We start from the raw sequence: 14593 nt of genomic DNA, 5'->3' as shown, positions 1-14593 counted from the left end.
ACTCAAGACTGGTTGATAGAGACCCTGTCTCAAAAAAAAAAAAAAAAAAAAAAAGAAACTCCCCAAATTCCCCCAATCAAAAACCACTGCTCTAAATCAAAGTCTAGGCTTGTTTAGCAAATGCTGTCTATGTTTTCATGTTTTCTTCATCCAAAGGAAATGTCAGAGCCTGGGGAGCTGCGCAGCCTCAGCGCTGTGCCCCCAGTGCCTCCCTCTACACAAAAATGGTTAACCCTGAGCAATTTCTGAAATCAAAAGCACCTTGCACTCCCTCTTCTACAAAACTAAAGGTAGCATAGCCATAGAAATGAGAACTCTCTCAGCTGTGACCAGAGCAAACGAGACCAAGCAAAGGCAAGCTGCCCCCTGCCTCCCACCAAAGCATACCCTCACCCGACCTTTGTGTCCAGCATGCATTCCAGCCCAGGAGCTCCGGCCCGCCGGGCAGAGGCTGCACACCGTTTCTGCCAGCATCTAAATTGCTGCTTTCTGGCCTTTCACTGTCAGGCCACAGAGGGGACCGTGGACTCGGTGCCAGAAAAGAAAATGAAAAGCAAAGTTGAATCTCTGCGGACCATTCTCTGGATGCTGAATGTCCCACTATTACATCTCGGCATGACATTTCATGGCCAGCAGGGGAGGAGGCCCAGTCCTGAAAGCTGAACAAACGCCGGGCACACAGGCCTGCCTGCGCCCTCGTAGTCTCTCTGGACTTATGAATAAAAGATGGAGGTTTTGTCTCTGTTGTTTCCCTGGTACCCTGTAAGAATAACAACTTGTCACTTTTTGACATTTTAACTTACTCTGAAAAATGACCAATATTAACTTTACATGTCTTGGCCCTTAAATCTGGAGTGGAGTAAAATGAAAGAAAGAAAAGCCATGTAATTAGGTAGAAGATAATAATTCAAGTTAAACTAATGAAACTGTCTATAAGGGACTCTAATAAAATAATGTAGGTAACATGCAATCACAGGACTAAAAGCCTAGAAACTAACTTGGAGGATATGCTTTCAGTAAAGTACCCTTTACTGGAAATAAAGTTCAATGATTTTTTAGCACAAAGGAAAGAAATGGCTGAATTTTGGTGTGAGGAAGCAGTCAACCGTAAACCTGCCCCGGCCAAACAGTGGTCTTTAATAGGAACTCATTCCCAGTCTCTGAGGGCGACACATCTATAACTGCAACAAGCCCATGTGAATAGCAAAAGCCTTGAGCATTCTTGAGAAACAGCACTCCTAATTTTGAGAGAGCGTGGTTGGTTTTAAACAATCTTTAAGGAAAGAGTTTATTACAGGATAGCACAAATGACATCCTGTACTTTCCTTAGACTCTCAATAAAGTAAAAGGGAAGGCTTAATGTGAAACACTGCATTTTTAAAAAGACAACACTAGACTAAACTGGGTACTATCATTAGCATAGATCTCTAAATACAACAACTGCACACAGAAAAAACAAATTTTTCTTATTGCTAAACCTGCATCCACATTTGTTACCAGTTGATACCTAAAAATCCAACAAAGTCACAGTATCACCTTTAGAGGGGTCTTGTCAAAATATTTGACCCTATTCATAAGGAAACAATAAAAAATCCAAATTGTGTACACAAGTGGCCTTGACTCTTCAGAATGTGTAGGCTATAAAGGACCAAAAAATAGGTAGAGGAACTGTTCTGTATTAAAGGAGGCTAAAGAGACAGGACATCAAAAAGCAATGAGTGACCCTTGTCTGCCCCCTAGAATGTGATGCAGAAAGAAATTACGAATGACATTAAAAGGACAAGTGAGGTAAGTGTAGCAAAACGTTACGAACTGGTAACTCTAGACAAAGGGGAAATGGGTGTTCATTTTACTGTTATTTCAATTATTCTACAGGTTTGAAAATTTTCAGAATACAAAGGATGGGAGAAAGAGCACAATAATGGGGAATCCCCACGTGGGGCTTTAAGGAACTCTAATATACAGGTGACTGTATTTTATACATCACATATATACATTTTACACACTATATACATTTATATATACATTTTATACATTATCTATACCTATATTTTGTACAGGTGACTAGCTGCCTGCTTGAGGGGTTGGGATGGCAACAACTTCATCTTCCTGTATCGTTTCAGAAAATATATGCCCTAGGCAGGGCATGGTGGCTCATGTTTGTAATCCCAGTACTTTGGGAGGCCAAGGCAGGAGGACGGCTTGAGGCCAGGAGCTCGAGATTAGCCTGAGTAACACAGTGAGACTCCATCTTAACACACAAAAAAATGTAAAAAAATAGCCAAGCTTGGCAGCACACGCCTGTGGTCCCAGCTACTCAGGAGACTGGGCCCGGATGATTGCTGGAGCCCAGGAGTTCAAGGCTGCAGTGAGCTATAATTGCATGACTGTACTCCAGCCTGGGTGACAGTATGAGACCTTGTCTCAAAAAAAAAAAAATATATATATATATATATATATATGTATATATACACACACACACACAAACACACACACACACACACACGTCATAGATCCATTTAAAATCTCCTGTATGCCTTTCCCTAAAACTCTTCTCCAGCAATTTACCATTCTCCTCTTATCAGAATTTCTACTAATTTAAAAACTTTTTAGTACTCTTTAAAAGTTCCCTGGTCTGCTGCCCAAATTCTCCCCCATTATCCACTCCCATCCTTTTTTAATGAGATAAAAGCAATGATTACACTAGTCTTGACCAACTCGAAACTCTGTACTTTTTAAAATGTATGACTCTTTAAGTAAAAGAAGCAAGCTCAGTAGATGGGAAATGTGCTCAAGTGAAAAGATGTGGGAGGTAGAATTTGTCTCTCAATGACTTCGAAACCAAGGGAGGAGAACAATGAGAGGCGGCCTGTCCACAGCAGCACTACAGAGGCCAGTGACAGTCACCTTAGGCATGCCGGCACTGGGAACTCATAGCTCCAGAGGCCCTGAAGCAGTCTTCCACCAGCACAACCAGATGTTACATTTTTTCTGCTTAATTTTGGTAAAACTCCATGACCTCCTTCTCAAATTAAAAAGGCAATGCCATTTTTTTTGTAAGCCACAGGAGCTATCTTTAGTGAAGCCTTCTAAGGATTTCATTAATTCATAGCCAGCCAACCAGGACTTTTCCCACAGTCTCCCACAAAAAAGCCCGGGAAGTCACTGATTGCTTGGCTGGATCTGAATATGAGCAGAGGTAAGATCAGAAATATCTAGTTCCTCCCACAGGGAGGCAAGGCATGAAAATCAAAGCCGGGCAAAAACTCATTTCCACAGCTGGTCAGCAAATCCGCAGCCCCGGAAAGAAGGCAAAGAGCACCTCTGATTATGGACAGACCTTCAAGTGGCTTCAGAAAATGAAATGCATTCACCACCAGAGGGGAAAGAAGCAAACAAAAAACGAGACCTGCACCCCTGTGAAAAAGACAAAGTTTCATACAAACTGAGGGTTGCTGCCAGAGAGTAAGATTTGTTCCATTCACATCGTTTCAGAAAGTCCAAAATCAGGATGCTTAGTTGGGGCTTAGCAGTAACTTTTCACATTTTTCTCATCCACAGTGCAGGGTAAAGTGGACAGTCCAAGCAACCCCCTCAAGCAACAGACACAGCCAGGTGTGGCTCCCACACAACACCAGCCCACACTCTCCCTGTCATGAATGGGAACCTGGCTTGAAGCCCAGCCTCTAACCAGTATGTGGCCCCTGGCAAGAGTGCCAATAACTGTGGTGTGAATGAATAAATTAAGCATATTTTTTATGCTACTCTCAGCACTAACTGCCACATGATTAGCCAATGTTAAGAAAACTATTTCGGAGGAAATTTCTTTTTTTTTTAGATGGAGTCTTGCTGTGTTGCCCAGGCTGGAGTACAATGGCACCATCTTGGCTCACTGCAACCTCCACCTCCTGGGTTCAAGTGATTCTCCAGCCTCAGTCTCCTGAGTAGCTAGGACTACAGGTGCACATCACCATACTCAGCTAATTTATGTGTTTTTAATAGAGACGGGGTTTCACCATGTTGGCCAGGCTGGTCTCGAACTCCTGACCTCAGGTCATCCGCCTGCCTTGGCCTCCCAAAATGCTGGGATTACAGGTGTGAGCCACCACTCCCTGCCCAGAGTAACTTTTATTATAGTTGCTTGACTGACATGTCACCTTCTCAGAGAGGCCATTGGAGAGTGTCTACTTGCAAAAGCCCATTGCTCTTATTGCCTCATTTTAATTTCCCATAGAGTGCTTGGTCATTCAAGAAACACGTATGGAGAACCTGCTATGTGCCAGGCACTGTTCTCGTGATGCAGAAGGGAACAAAATAGGTAAAGGCCCCACCCACATGGAGCTGACACTGCAATGGGGAAAAAGGATGGACAAAGAAAATACTATGTATGTCTTATGGTGAAAACTTCTGCAAAGAAAAAGTGAAGAAAAGAGGACAGATGCCAGGCCTGGTGGCTCAAGCCTGTAATCCCAGCACTTTGGGAGGCCGAGACGGGCGGATCACGAGGTCAGGAGATCGAGACCATCCTGGCTAACACGGTGAAACCCCGTCTCTATGAAAAAATACAAAAAACTAGCTGGGCGAGGTGGCGGGTGCCTGAAGTCCCAGCTACTGGGGAGGCTGAGGCAGGAGAATGGCGTAAACCCAGGAGGCGGAGCTTGCAGTGAGCTGAAATCTGGCCACTGCACTCCAGCCCAGGCGACAGAGCGAGACTCCACCTCAAAAAATAAAAAAATAAAAAAATAAAGAGGACAGAGTGAGCAGCAAGTTGCTATTGTAAACAGCATGGTCAGGTCTGATATTTCATTATCCTGTTTGTCTCCCCTACTAAAATCTAAGCTCTGGCCAGGCATGGTGGCTCATGCCTGTAAACCCAGGTGGGCAGATCGCTTGAGGCCAGGAATTCAAGACCAGCCTGGGCAACATAATAAAACCCCATCGCTACAAAAAGTGTAAAAAATTAGCCAGGCTTGGTGGCACGTGCATGTAGTCCTACCTACTCAGGAAGCCGAGGTAGGACAATTGCCTAAGCCCAGGAGTTCGAGACTGCAATAAGCTATGATCACGCCACTGCTGCACTCCAGCCTGGGCGACAGAGACCCTATCTCTGGAAATAAAATAAAATCTAAGCTCTAGAAATCAGACCTAACATGCAGAACGCACCAATATTCACTCAATGAATGGCCACTGAGTGTCCCTCTTATCAAACTGTTCACCTGTTGGAGAAATCTTCCAAGCCTCACCACTCCTGACAGAACACACACAGGCAGATTTCAAGGTGCCCTGTTATCTATTACCTACATCTTCAACCTTACCATCCCCCCACCAATGAGCCCCCTTCTCCAGCTTTGCCCAAATCTTACTTTCTGCCCAAACTGTTCCCCCAGCGCCCGGGTCCACTCACTGGTCAGGCCCTGCTCAAAGTCCCTTTGGTAAGACCTGTCTTCTTCATCTAAGCCTCCCACAAACCACTGAAATTCAATTTCTTCTTTATAGACACATCAAATTTGTTTGTTCCTCAGTGCATCACTGCAATGTTTGGTCACGTTCTCACGAAATCCGGAGGGATGATGGGGTCAGCCAGGCTTTGTGGCACAAGGAAAAGCTAGGGAGTGGTATGGAGAAGCCTCACAGAGAAAAGGGGGCCTCCTCCAAAGCAGGGGAAACTGAGGCAGAGCAAGAAGCCAGAGTTACTGGGAACCAACTGAGACATGGGCTAAAAAGCCAGAGTTCTAAGATGGCCTCAAGCAGGGCCTCAGGCAGTTGAATGTCAACAAACTGCTTTTCACAGAGGCAGTTCTAGGCTGAGGAGCAGCAGAAGCCCGTTCATGTTTCTCTGGAATGAGCAGGGAAGTGTGGAGAGAGGATGGGGAGGGCTTGGTACTGTGACCCCAGAATCCTTCCTGAATTTCCCTGTTATCCAGGCCCCTACTCCTTTGTCTTTCTCCTGGCCCAGACAGGCAGCCACTGTGGATGGGGGACTGGTCCCACAACTTAACACAGAGTGGCTGCTCAAAAAAGTGTCTCCTGCCTCCTCACTCCAAATAAGTCTTTTTGAGCTTCAGATGCTGAGCAGTTACAATAAATCCTAACCGTGTGAGTGCCTGTGCTCCACCCAGAGCAAATGTGCACACTCCAGAGGAAGGGGCCATAAACCGTCACTCAACAGGGACCATGCTCAGGCAGCGGACTGCTGCTACATTTGGTCTGTACTGCACTACATTTTCCTCAGATAAAAGGGGGCCGTTTCGGGAGAGAAGAAACCAGAAATCACCCAGACAGAATAAAATCACAGGGAAAGGATTTCTAAACCATATGGCCTATCTCAGGAAAACACACCTCTTCATTCCAAGGAAGCCCTCCCTTCATCCCATTAACCCTCCTACTCTCGAGTAAAACAGTCCATTGCAGCACAGAAGTCTGGGGACACTGCCAGGATTTTTTAAAGGGTTACTATTCAATGGGGGGAAAAGATCTACAAAACTGACCAAAGAGAACACTCAGAAAAACTCCTAGTTTTGAAGGCAATAAAGTACTTTTTACATCTGAAAAAAAGTTGTATTTAAGGCCTAATCCCTCATGATTTCAAAAGGATTCATTTGAAGTATTCATTTAATGTGTGAAATGTAAATATCCATCCAAACATTTTAATTAACGCTACCAATTTCCATTCCCTTTTCAAAGCTGATACTTGAATTTTATATGGCTTTTCTGGTACGTTCAAGCATGCTTCCCTACCATGCAGTAGTTTTAATGGAAAGCCTCATGATTAATGTCTATTAGATCAGGTTTGTAATGAAGAAAGGTACAATAAAATTACAATTTACTAAGCTTCCAATAATACTTGCCATCTACTGCCCTTTCAAGTCTTAAGGTGCCAGCCATATGCAAATAAGACATTTTAGCATTACTTTTACCATAAAACAAATGCTTCTTAAATAAGCACAGTAGAGGTAGTTTTCATTTACACTATTAAATCAGAAAATTTACGAGCCCATTTCCGTTTTAGAAGAGAATTACATGTGTGCTCACATCACATCTTTATTTTGTCGTCCACCCAGTGATTTGTTGAGGACAGCTGGTACCTATTAAATCCCCCCTTTAAATGTTGTAGCCTTAATTAGCTACATCCACCTTCCCCCAACATTTCCAAACAAGGAACCAAAGAAAAGGGAACCCATTTTTATCATGGATACTTGAACAATGGAGTTGCAAACATCAATGTTAACAGTCTCTAGTAGAAATAGCTATTCCTTTTTTAGGCCACTTCACAAAAATAGGGTACAAATGGAGTTTTTGTTATGTAGGTAATTTTTTAAATTGTTCAATTTTTAGTTTTCTGCCTGGTGTTATTAATTAAAAACCTTCTTTTAATATATTCTTTGGGAAAGGATGAAGGAGTCTCCCCAGAGATATTCTTGGTATTATTTAAGCTACAGACTTCTTTCTTACTTGGACTTCTCAGCATATGACTGAACAGACAGAATCTGCAAATAGAGAAAGCAGCAGGGTGTGGTTTTCTATGAACAGACATCATGCCCTTCCCAGACACCAAAGGGTTTCCAACTCACACAATGAGAAATTCTTGATTGGATTGCTTTAACCTGCCATATATAGATAAAACACACACTGACTTAATTTACAATGTCGATATCTCTCCTTTAAAAAAAAAAGACACATTTACATTTATGCATTCAGGACTTCAAGTGTGAATTCTGTTCAACAGACTATATTCTGAGCAAGATAAGGAGCCATCTCAAAGATTCCCCCGTTGGATTTGTTTCTTCAAGACTGGCCCTAGCTTTAATCTGCAGTAAGACTATCTGTTTCAATAGGATGTGATCACTTGAGGGCTTGTGTCTTTTCAATCAGCCGGTGGCCCTGCCGGGTTTAGAGTGGCAGAGGGGAAGTGGCCTGTGGTTAAACAGAGGAAATACCAAGGCATTTTAATAGAGCAAATAGTCTCTTTACTTCCCACCGGGAAGAGCTTCAAAGGCTGTGGGCCCCGGAGGAGACAGTGTGTTTCGGAGGCCATCAGTCACCTAATCGTGTGTCAGGCCCATTCAGAACATCCAAGCAGCCAAGACAAACACTGCCCAGGAGGACAATGCCTCCCACTGGCTGGGCAAGTCTGGCTGGCTGGAGATGGGGCTTGTAGCTCCAGCTCAGACAGCCCCCCCCGGCTGACTGAGGGCAGGAGCTCTCCAAATCTGGGGGCAGATGGGAAATGGAAAAGGTCTGGTGACCAGGGCAGGGTGGCAAGAGAGAGGTCTGCTCTAAGGCCACTGCACCTCTCAACCTGTCAAGCTCCTGGGGATACCTGAGCCCCCTCCTCACCCCACATTCTTACAAATCAAGGGTGGAGGCTCAAGCTTCTAGAAGCCTAAAAACCCATCCATCAGAAGCAGGCTGAAGAGGCAGTTGGGGGCCAGGCGCGGTGGCTCACGCCTGTAATCCCAGCATTTTGGGAGGCCAAGGTGGACAGATCATCTGAGATCAGGAGTTCGAGACCAGCCTGGCCAACATGGTGAAACCCCGTCTCTACTAAAAGTACAAAAATTAGCTGCGTGTGGTGGTAGACACCTGTAATCCCAACTACTCGGGAGGCTGAGGCAGGAGAATCGCTTGAACCCGGGAGGCAGAGATTGCAGTGAGCTGAGATCGTGCCACTGCACTCTGGCCTGGACACCAGAACAAAACTCCATCTCAAAATAAATTCATAAATAAATAAACAAAGAGGCAGTGGGGAACGAAGGAGGACGGTGAAATTGTTGATGGGGTAGCCCCAGCAGGAGCAGACATCTGCTAGGGCACAGTATATAAAAAGTTCAGGGACAGAGGAGGAAAAAGCCTTGTAAGGTTTAAAAAAAAAAAAAAAAAAAAAAAAACATGTTTTAGGCCAAATGAAGCATGAAAAATACTTAAAAGCATTAGCAGTTCTTTCCTTTGTTGGGAAGTTGTAAGATTTGAACTGCCGAGAATCTGATTTGGATCCTGTACTACTCCTTCCTGAGACTGTTTTCAGACAAACCCAGCTGTTCTAGGGAGGAACCCAGGGGAAGTGTCAAGTCCTCTTCACTCCAGGCCTCCTCATCAGTCCCAGGCCAGAGGCACCCACCCAAACTAGCCCCCCCGCCCCCCCCCAGTACTCACACTCCCCATCCAGCCTGACCCCTTTTATTGGTCGGGGCTCTGAGAAAGTCTTCACACTCCTCTCTAAGGCCAGTGACATAATTTAAAGCCAAACTCTGATTTTAAATGTTCAGAATGTATCTTCTCCCCTTCTCTGGATTGTGGAACCCCTGTCCTCTAAAAAAATAGGTCTCATCCTGGTTACAGCACGAGTATCCTCAGAAGACCTTGTTAAAATGCCAATTCCTGGGCTCCACCTCACTCTCACTCTGATTCCATTAGCTTTCAATCTGCATTTTAACAAGCTCCTGAGGCAATTCTGATACTGGAAGGCCCTGGGTGTCACTTGGAGAAAAAGTAACTGCTGGTCTCCTGGTCACCGAGCTATATGCCCAAGTTAATAACTAGCACAGTATCCCAGGCACTGCAGGGGCTTGGGGTTGGGTGGATGGGTGGGGGTGGGGAGAGAAGGGAGGGCTGCTCAAGAAAGATGGACATGGGCCAGAAGAGTTTCCAATTAACTAGGCAAACAGGCTGGAAGAAAGCTTTGCACTGCTTATAAAAACGTCTCTCTAAAAAATGTATCAGCCAGGGCTGAGTAATTTTTTAACCAAGAATTCTGTAACAGACACAAGAGCATCTATAACATGGATGACATGGCCATAGGATAGACAGACCAGATGTGGGCTTGGGAGCCATGAGCTGCAAGTGAATGAAAATGCATCCAATTCAGAATCAAATAAACATGCCTGGGCCCACAGCCAAGGATAATTCTTGGATTGGACTTTTATCAGGAACCTAAATTTTAACCAGCTGGAACTTCTCTTTTCCAAGTACCACCCTATTCCTTCCTACCTTTTGCAATGAAGTATTTGCCTTAAATGGGAAACTTGCATTTCGTTGTAAAGATGATGCCAGCATCCTGGCTTCCCGAATTCCTGAAGGAGTAGTGTTTTTTTGCAGGGGGAGTAGGAATTGTGTTCCAGGGATAATAGACCAGAGAAGGTGTACCCCATTTAGGTAAGGAGGCAAGAAATGTTCCCTCCTCCCGCACTGCAGGAAAAGCCATTAAATAAAAACCTGTGGGAGTAGATTCCTAACTCCTTGTTCCATAAAAAGGCTTCTAGACCAGCAAGACAAGGGGAGGGAGAACTTCAGAACAAGTGACTGACACAATTAAAGTTACGAACCAAACTTGCTTCTAGTTGCACACAAAACCATTCCACTCTCTAGAAGCAAGAGCCAGTGTAAATGAGGATGGCGGTCCCTCTGGAGGTTTTACAAATCATTACTTCTTTGCGAACACAGTATTTATTACTCAAACAGCAACGTTACCTGGCAAGGACCCTAACAGAATTTTTTTTTTAAAGTAGTTGAGGAAGTATGCCCACAACTCATTTCTAAAACACTGACCTGTGTTCAAGATGGTATCAGCCTCTTAATTGCTCCACTAATAATGGGGAGGTTGTGAAACCTGACCACTTAAACCAGGCCAGCCCCTGGCTCCTCTGGGAGCAGCCCGAAGGGTCTATTAGCAGGGCTGCAGAGGGTTGGCTGGCTGCAGTCACCTTGCAAGTCCTGCAAAAATACACATTCCTGCAAGGGCAAGGGTTCCTGAAACAAATGTTCCCTGGAGATCAACAGGGTCATTTACTCAGCTCTGCTCCAGCACCCAAATTCGGTCTCTCAGGACTTGGTGCTGCACCCTGCTGCCCCCTCTCAGGTTCTGAATATTGCCCAGGCCCACAGGAAGCCTCCTCTGATTTGCATCACATATAGTAGACCCTTATTCTTTTATGTTCCTATAGCCCCACTGCAAGCAACCTTAGAGCTGAGGCCAACATCTACGGACTAAGTACCTATTATTTGGTAGGGGACCCAAACATGAACCAAATACTCTAGTCACTGTGTACCAGTAATTTCTAGCTGACTCCCTGACAGAGCAACTTCTAGAAGACATGACCTAGGGAGATGTGGACAGGGACAATTTTTTGCAGAAGTGATGCTAGGGCTGAGAAGGGAAGCTACGGAGGTGTAAAGTGAAGGAACACAGGCAGGAACAGCATGTGCAAAGGCCTGCTGCAAAGACAATGGACCTTGATGCCCTGATCTTTGTCTCTACTTCTTAAAATCTATCAAGAAATACAGGATTTAGAAGGAAGGCAGCAGGGTCTAATTTGGTTCAGCCAATATTTACAGGGCTTTGAGGCCACCAAGATGAGGTTCAGTGCCTGGCTAAAGAAACTAGTCTGAAGACAGAAGTGAACAAATACTGACAAAGTGGTCTGGTGAGACCAAAGTGCAAGGACCTGCATGAGAAGGCAAAGCAAGGGGCATGGCATTCAGGAGGGCTTCCCTGAGGGGGCACCACCTGAACTGAGTCTTAAGCTAGGCAAGAAATTCTCAAGGGAGGAAAAGGCATCCTGGGAGGAGGGAAAAGCATGTCTTGGAAGCACAGAAGGCATCCATCCCGAGTTAGGAGCAGGATGGGAGGGACAGGGGGTGAGGCTGGAAAGGGTGGGAATGCAAAGCATGTGGGGAAACTGGGTCCATGAAATGTACCAAGCAGCAAATCCAGGAAAGAAGGAACCATGTATCAGCGTGGATGAGCCTGGAAACTGGAACATGGCCCAGAGGACTCTATGATCATCCAAGAGGGGAAAGAAGATGACCCAAGGAAAGGATTGGTGGGGCCAAGGCAGGAGCAGCTAAGAAACGTCACCCCCAGCTAGGGGTTGTGGTGGAGAAAAGGTCAGCATGAGTGTGAGGTGACTGGGACAGAGCCACCATCCTATGAGGGTGCAGGTTTGGGAGAGGAGAACACACTCGCACAGGCAGAAGAAAATCACCAGCCTGGCTCCGTCGGAGCACTACCATACCCCACAGCATTAAAACTTCACGAGTTTTGTACAGTGGCCTAAGAAGCCATCTTGGCAACTGCAGCAAAACAGCAAATCGGACTGATTTACCTATGTCATCACATGAACACTCAATAAAATGCCTGTGATGATACTGTGTCTAAATCCAAAATTCTAGTAGGATCCATACATAAGTTAACAAGAGATTAGCCTTGAGGAAACTTGCTAGCTACTAAAATTTTTTTAAACAATAAAACAAGAGCAGTGATGTTTTACTAAAATGGAACACAGTAAGAAAATGTGATGCTTTACTCATCTAGGAAGGAATGACAGAGCCTAAGGGGGCGGGGGAGGGGGCGGGGGCGGAGGCAGAGCAGGGGTCATAGTTGTCTCCAAAGCTTAGCTATTGAGTCTGAAGACATCCCAGCTGTCTGGCTCACACCTGGTTTTCTGCACCACATTTCTTGGACTGTGGGGCAAGTGAGCTTGGAGGCACCAGCCTGTGTGCCTAACGGAGTGTGTCCTAGGTTTTGACTGTGCTGAGGCTGTTTAGACCCACCCAGAAGAGGTCAACGTTGGCCTAAGCAAACCACTCCATACCTATCCCTCAGCCCAGCAACACTAAGGAAATTCTCATTTCATCCCATTTTTCATATGAAGAAATTGAGGCTCATGGCTCCCCAGGAGCAGAGCCAAGGTCATGTCCCTGCTGCCTGAGTGCAAAGCCTGCGTTTTCTCCGCAAGGCTTAAGGCCACGAGTTCCCTGACGCCGGGCCCACCCTGGCCTCAATGGGAGACTCGGGGCAGACGGACATAATCTCCGGGTTCTAGGGCCGCCCAAAGGCCAGAAGCCTAGGTAGGGAGCTGGGAAGCTGAGAGGGGGATGGCAATGACCTGCGCACATCGCCCAGACAGTGTCAAAGGAGCCCTCGGTTCCAGGGAGACGGCTCAACGCACAAGGCGAAAGTCTGGGCACCTCTCCAGTCTCATCTCAGGCACCTCACCCAGGTGACACCCACGCGGCCCTTTGGGGGAAAAATATCCGCAACTCGAAGCAGGGAAGCAGGATATCAGCCGCGAGACCTTCACAAGACGAAGGGCTGAACTGAGAGGCGAAGTTTCTCAGGAGGTCCCGGAGTCAGAGGAGGGGTAGGAGTGGGGTGACGGCCCCAGGCGAGGAGGAGCAAAGCTACCAGGAGAGCGGGGCGCATCCCTCCCCGTTGCTCCAGGTCCCCTCTCCGGCCGCCTGGGCCTTGGCAGAGTTGTGGACTGGAAGTCCGGGAGAACACCCCCTTCCCTCCCCAAAGCGCAACCCGGTCCGGGTAGCTCGGGGGATCCCAGCCCGGGACACGCAGTCCTGGGGCGAAGGAGGTCCCGGGCCAAGAACAAAGAATGGGGAGCCCGGCCCAGCCCCACCGCCCCTCACGCCCGCCCTCTGAATGGGACCCCGGCCGGCGGCCGCACCTCATTAGCAACACAAAGCCGGGGTCGGGCAGCCGCTTTCATCCCGACCGGGGCCGGAGGACACGCGCCCCGGGAGGGAAACCAGGAGGATGTGCGGGAGGAGTGGGACCCCGGCCGGCCGCGGACCCCGCGAAGAGCAGACAGGTTGGCGCGGGCTCGCCTCCCCGCGAGCACCTGTGCGCTCTGCGTCCCCCGCGAGTTGGCGACGGCAAGAAACCCGCCGCCCCCGCCTTACCCTCCAGCCACAGGTGTCGGCGCCCCGCGCGCGGCCGGACCCGCCAGCGGCCACAGCTAGCTGCGAGCCGTTGAGGCAGGCGTTGACCGTAAAGAAGACGGAGCAGAGCTGCAGCCACGGGGCCATGGCTGTGAGCTCGCCCAGCCAGGCCCTTCTCTGCGCCCCGGCCGCCCGCCGCTGGCCAGCCCCGAGTGGGCGGTGGCCGCGGCTGCGGCGGCAGTGAAGGGGACGGCACTGGGCATGCGTCGCTAGCCCGGGCCCCGCCCCTTTCTCCGGGCCCCGCCCCCGTCCTCAGTCCTCGTGTGCTGGCCCCACCCCCACAGCCTGGCCCTCCAGTCGTGGCCCTGTCTCCGTAGACCACGCCCCTCTGGTCACGCCCCAAGTCCCCACTGAGATTCTGGCAGCTGCAGTTTTTTCCCCCTCACTTAGATCTTTTTTTAATCTAAAGGATTTGTGCAAGTTATGCTCACTCTATGCAAAACCTGAGGAAAACACAAAGAATGTAATCATAATAATTTTAATAATAATTTAATAAACACCTGCTATGTGCCAGACCCCTTTCTGTATGCTCCCAACCACACAGGGAAGTGTATTATTGTTAACCCAGTTTTAGGCGCAGAAAAGTTAGGGGAACGTGATAGAGAAATCCTGGCTCCGCATTTACTAGTAGGACTTCGGACAAAAGCCTTGCTGTCTTCACAGTACTTCCTTACCACCACCCGCTCTAGCCCCCGCCCAACCCCCCTGGAAGCTAGAATAAATATCATAGTCTGGGAAGAGTTCTGTTGGTTGAAACATAACAAGTGCTCCATAAAGGATACAATCTATCATTAACTGACTCTCATAAGATCACACAGCTGTTACCTGCCAGACCTGAGATCCAAATCTAGACCTGACTAAAAAC

At 47.3% G+C, this 14593-nt stretch overlaps 1 protein-coding gene across 2 annotated transcripts in view; it reads right to left on the bottom strand.

Moving 5' to 3' along the window:
* Positions 1 to 14593, bottom strand: part of IL17RD (interleukin 17 receptor D) — a 76211-nt gene that overhangs the window by 58099 nt on the left and 3519 nt on the right. Inside the window, exon 1 of one of the 2 annotated variants that reach the window (XM_023199770.2) lies at positions 13690 to 13898. The exons of the other annotated variant lie outside the window; for it this stretch is intronic. Within the exon in view, the coding sequence (XP_023055538.1) occupies positions 13690 to 13815 (126 nt within the window). The 5' untranslated portion in view covers positions 13816 to 13898. Of the gene's footprint in view, positions 1 to 13689; positions 13899 to 14593 lie in introns of those variants that run through there. 2 annotated transcript variants of the gene reach the window in all.

This window comes from Piliocolobus tephrosceles, chromosome 2 (assembly GCF_002776525.5).
Source record: "Piliocolobus tephrosceles isolate RC106 chromosome 2, ASM277652v3, whole genome shotgun sequence".
Lineage (NCBI taxonomy): Eukaryota > Metazoa > Chordata > Mammalia > Primates > Cercopithecidae > Piliocolobus > Piliocolobus tephrosceles.
This window is presented reverse-complemented; position numbering and strand designations above follow the sequence as displayed.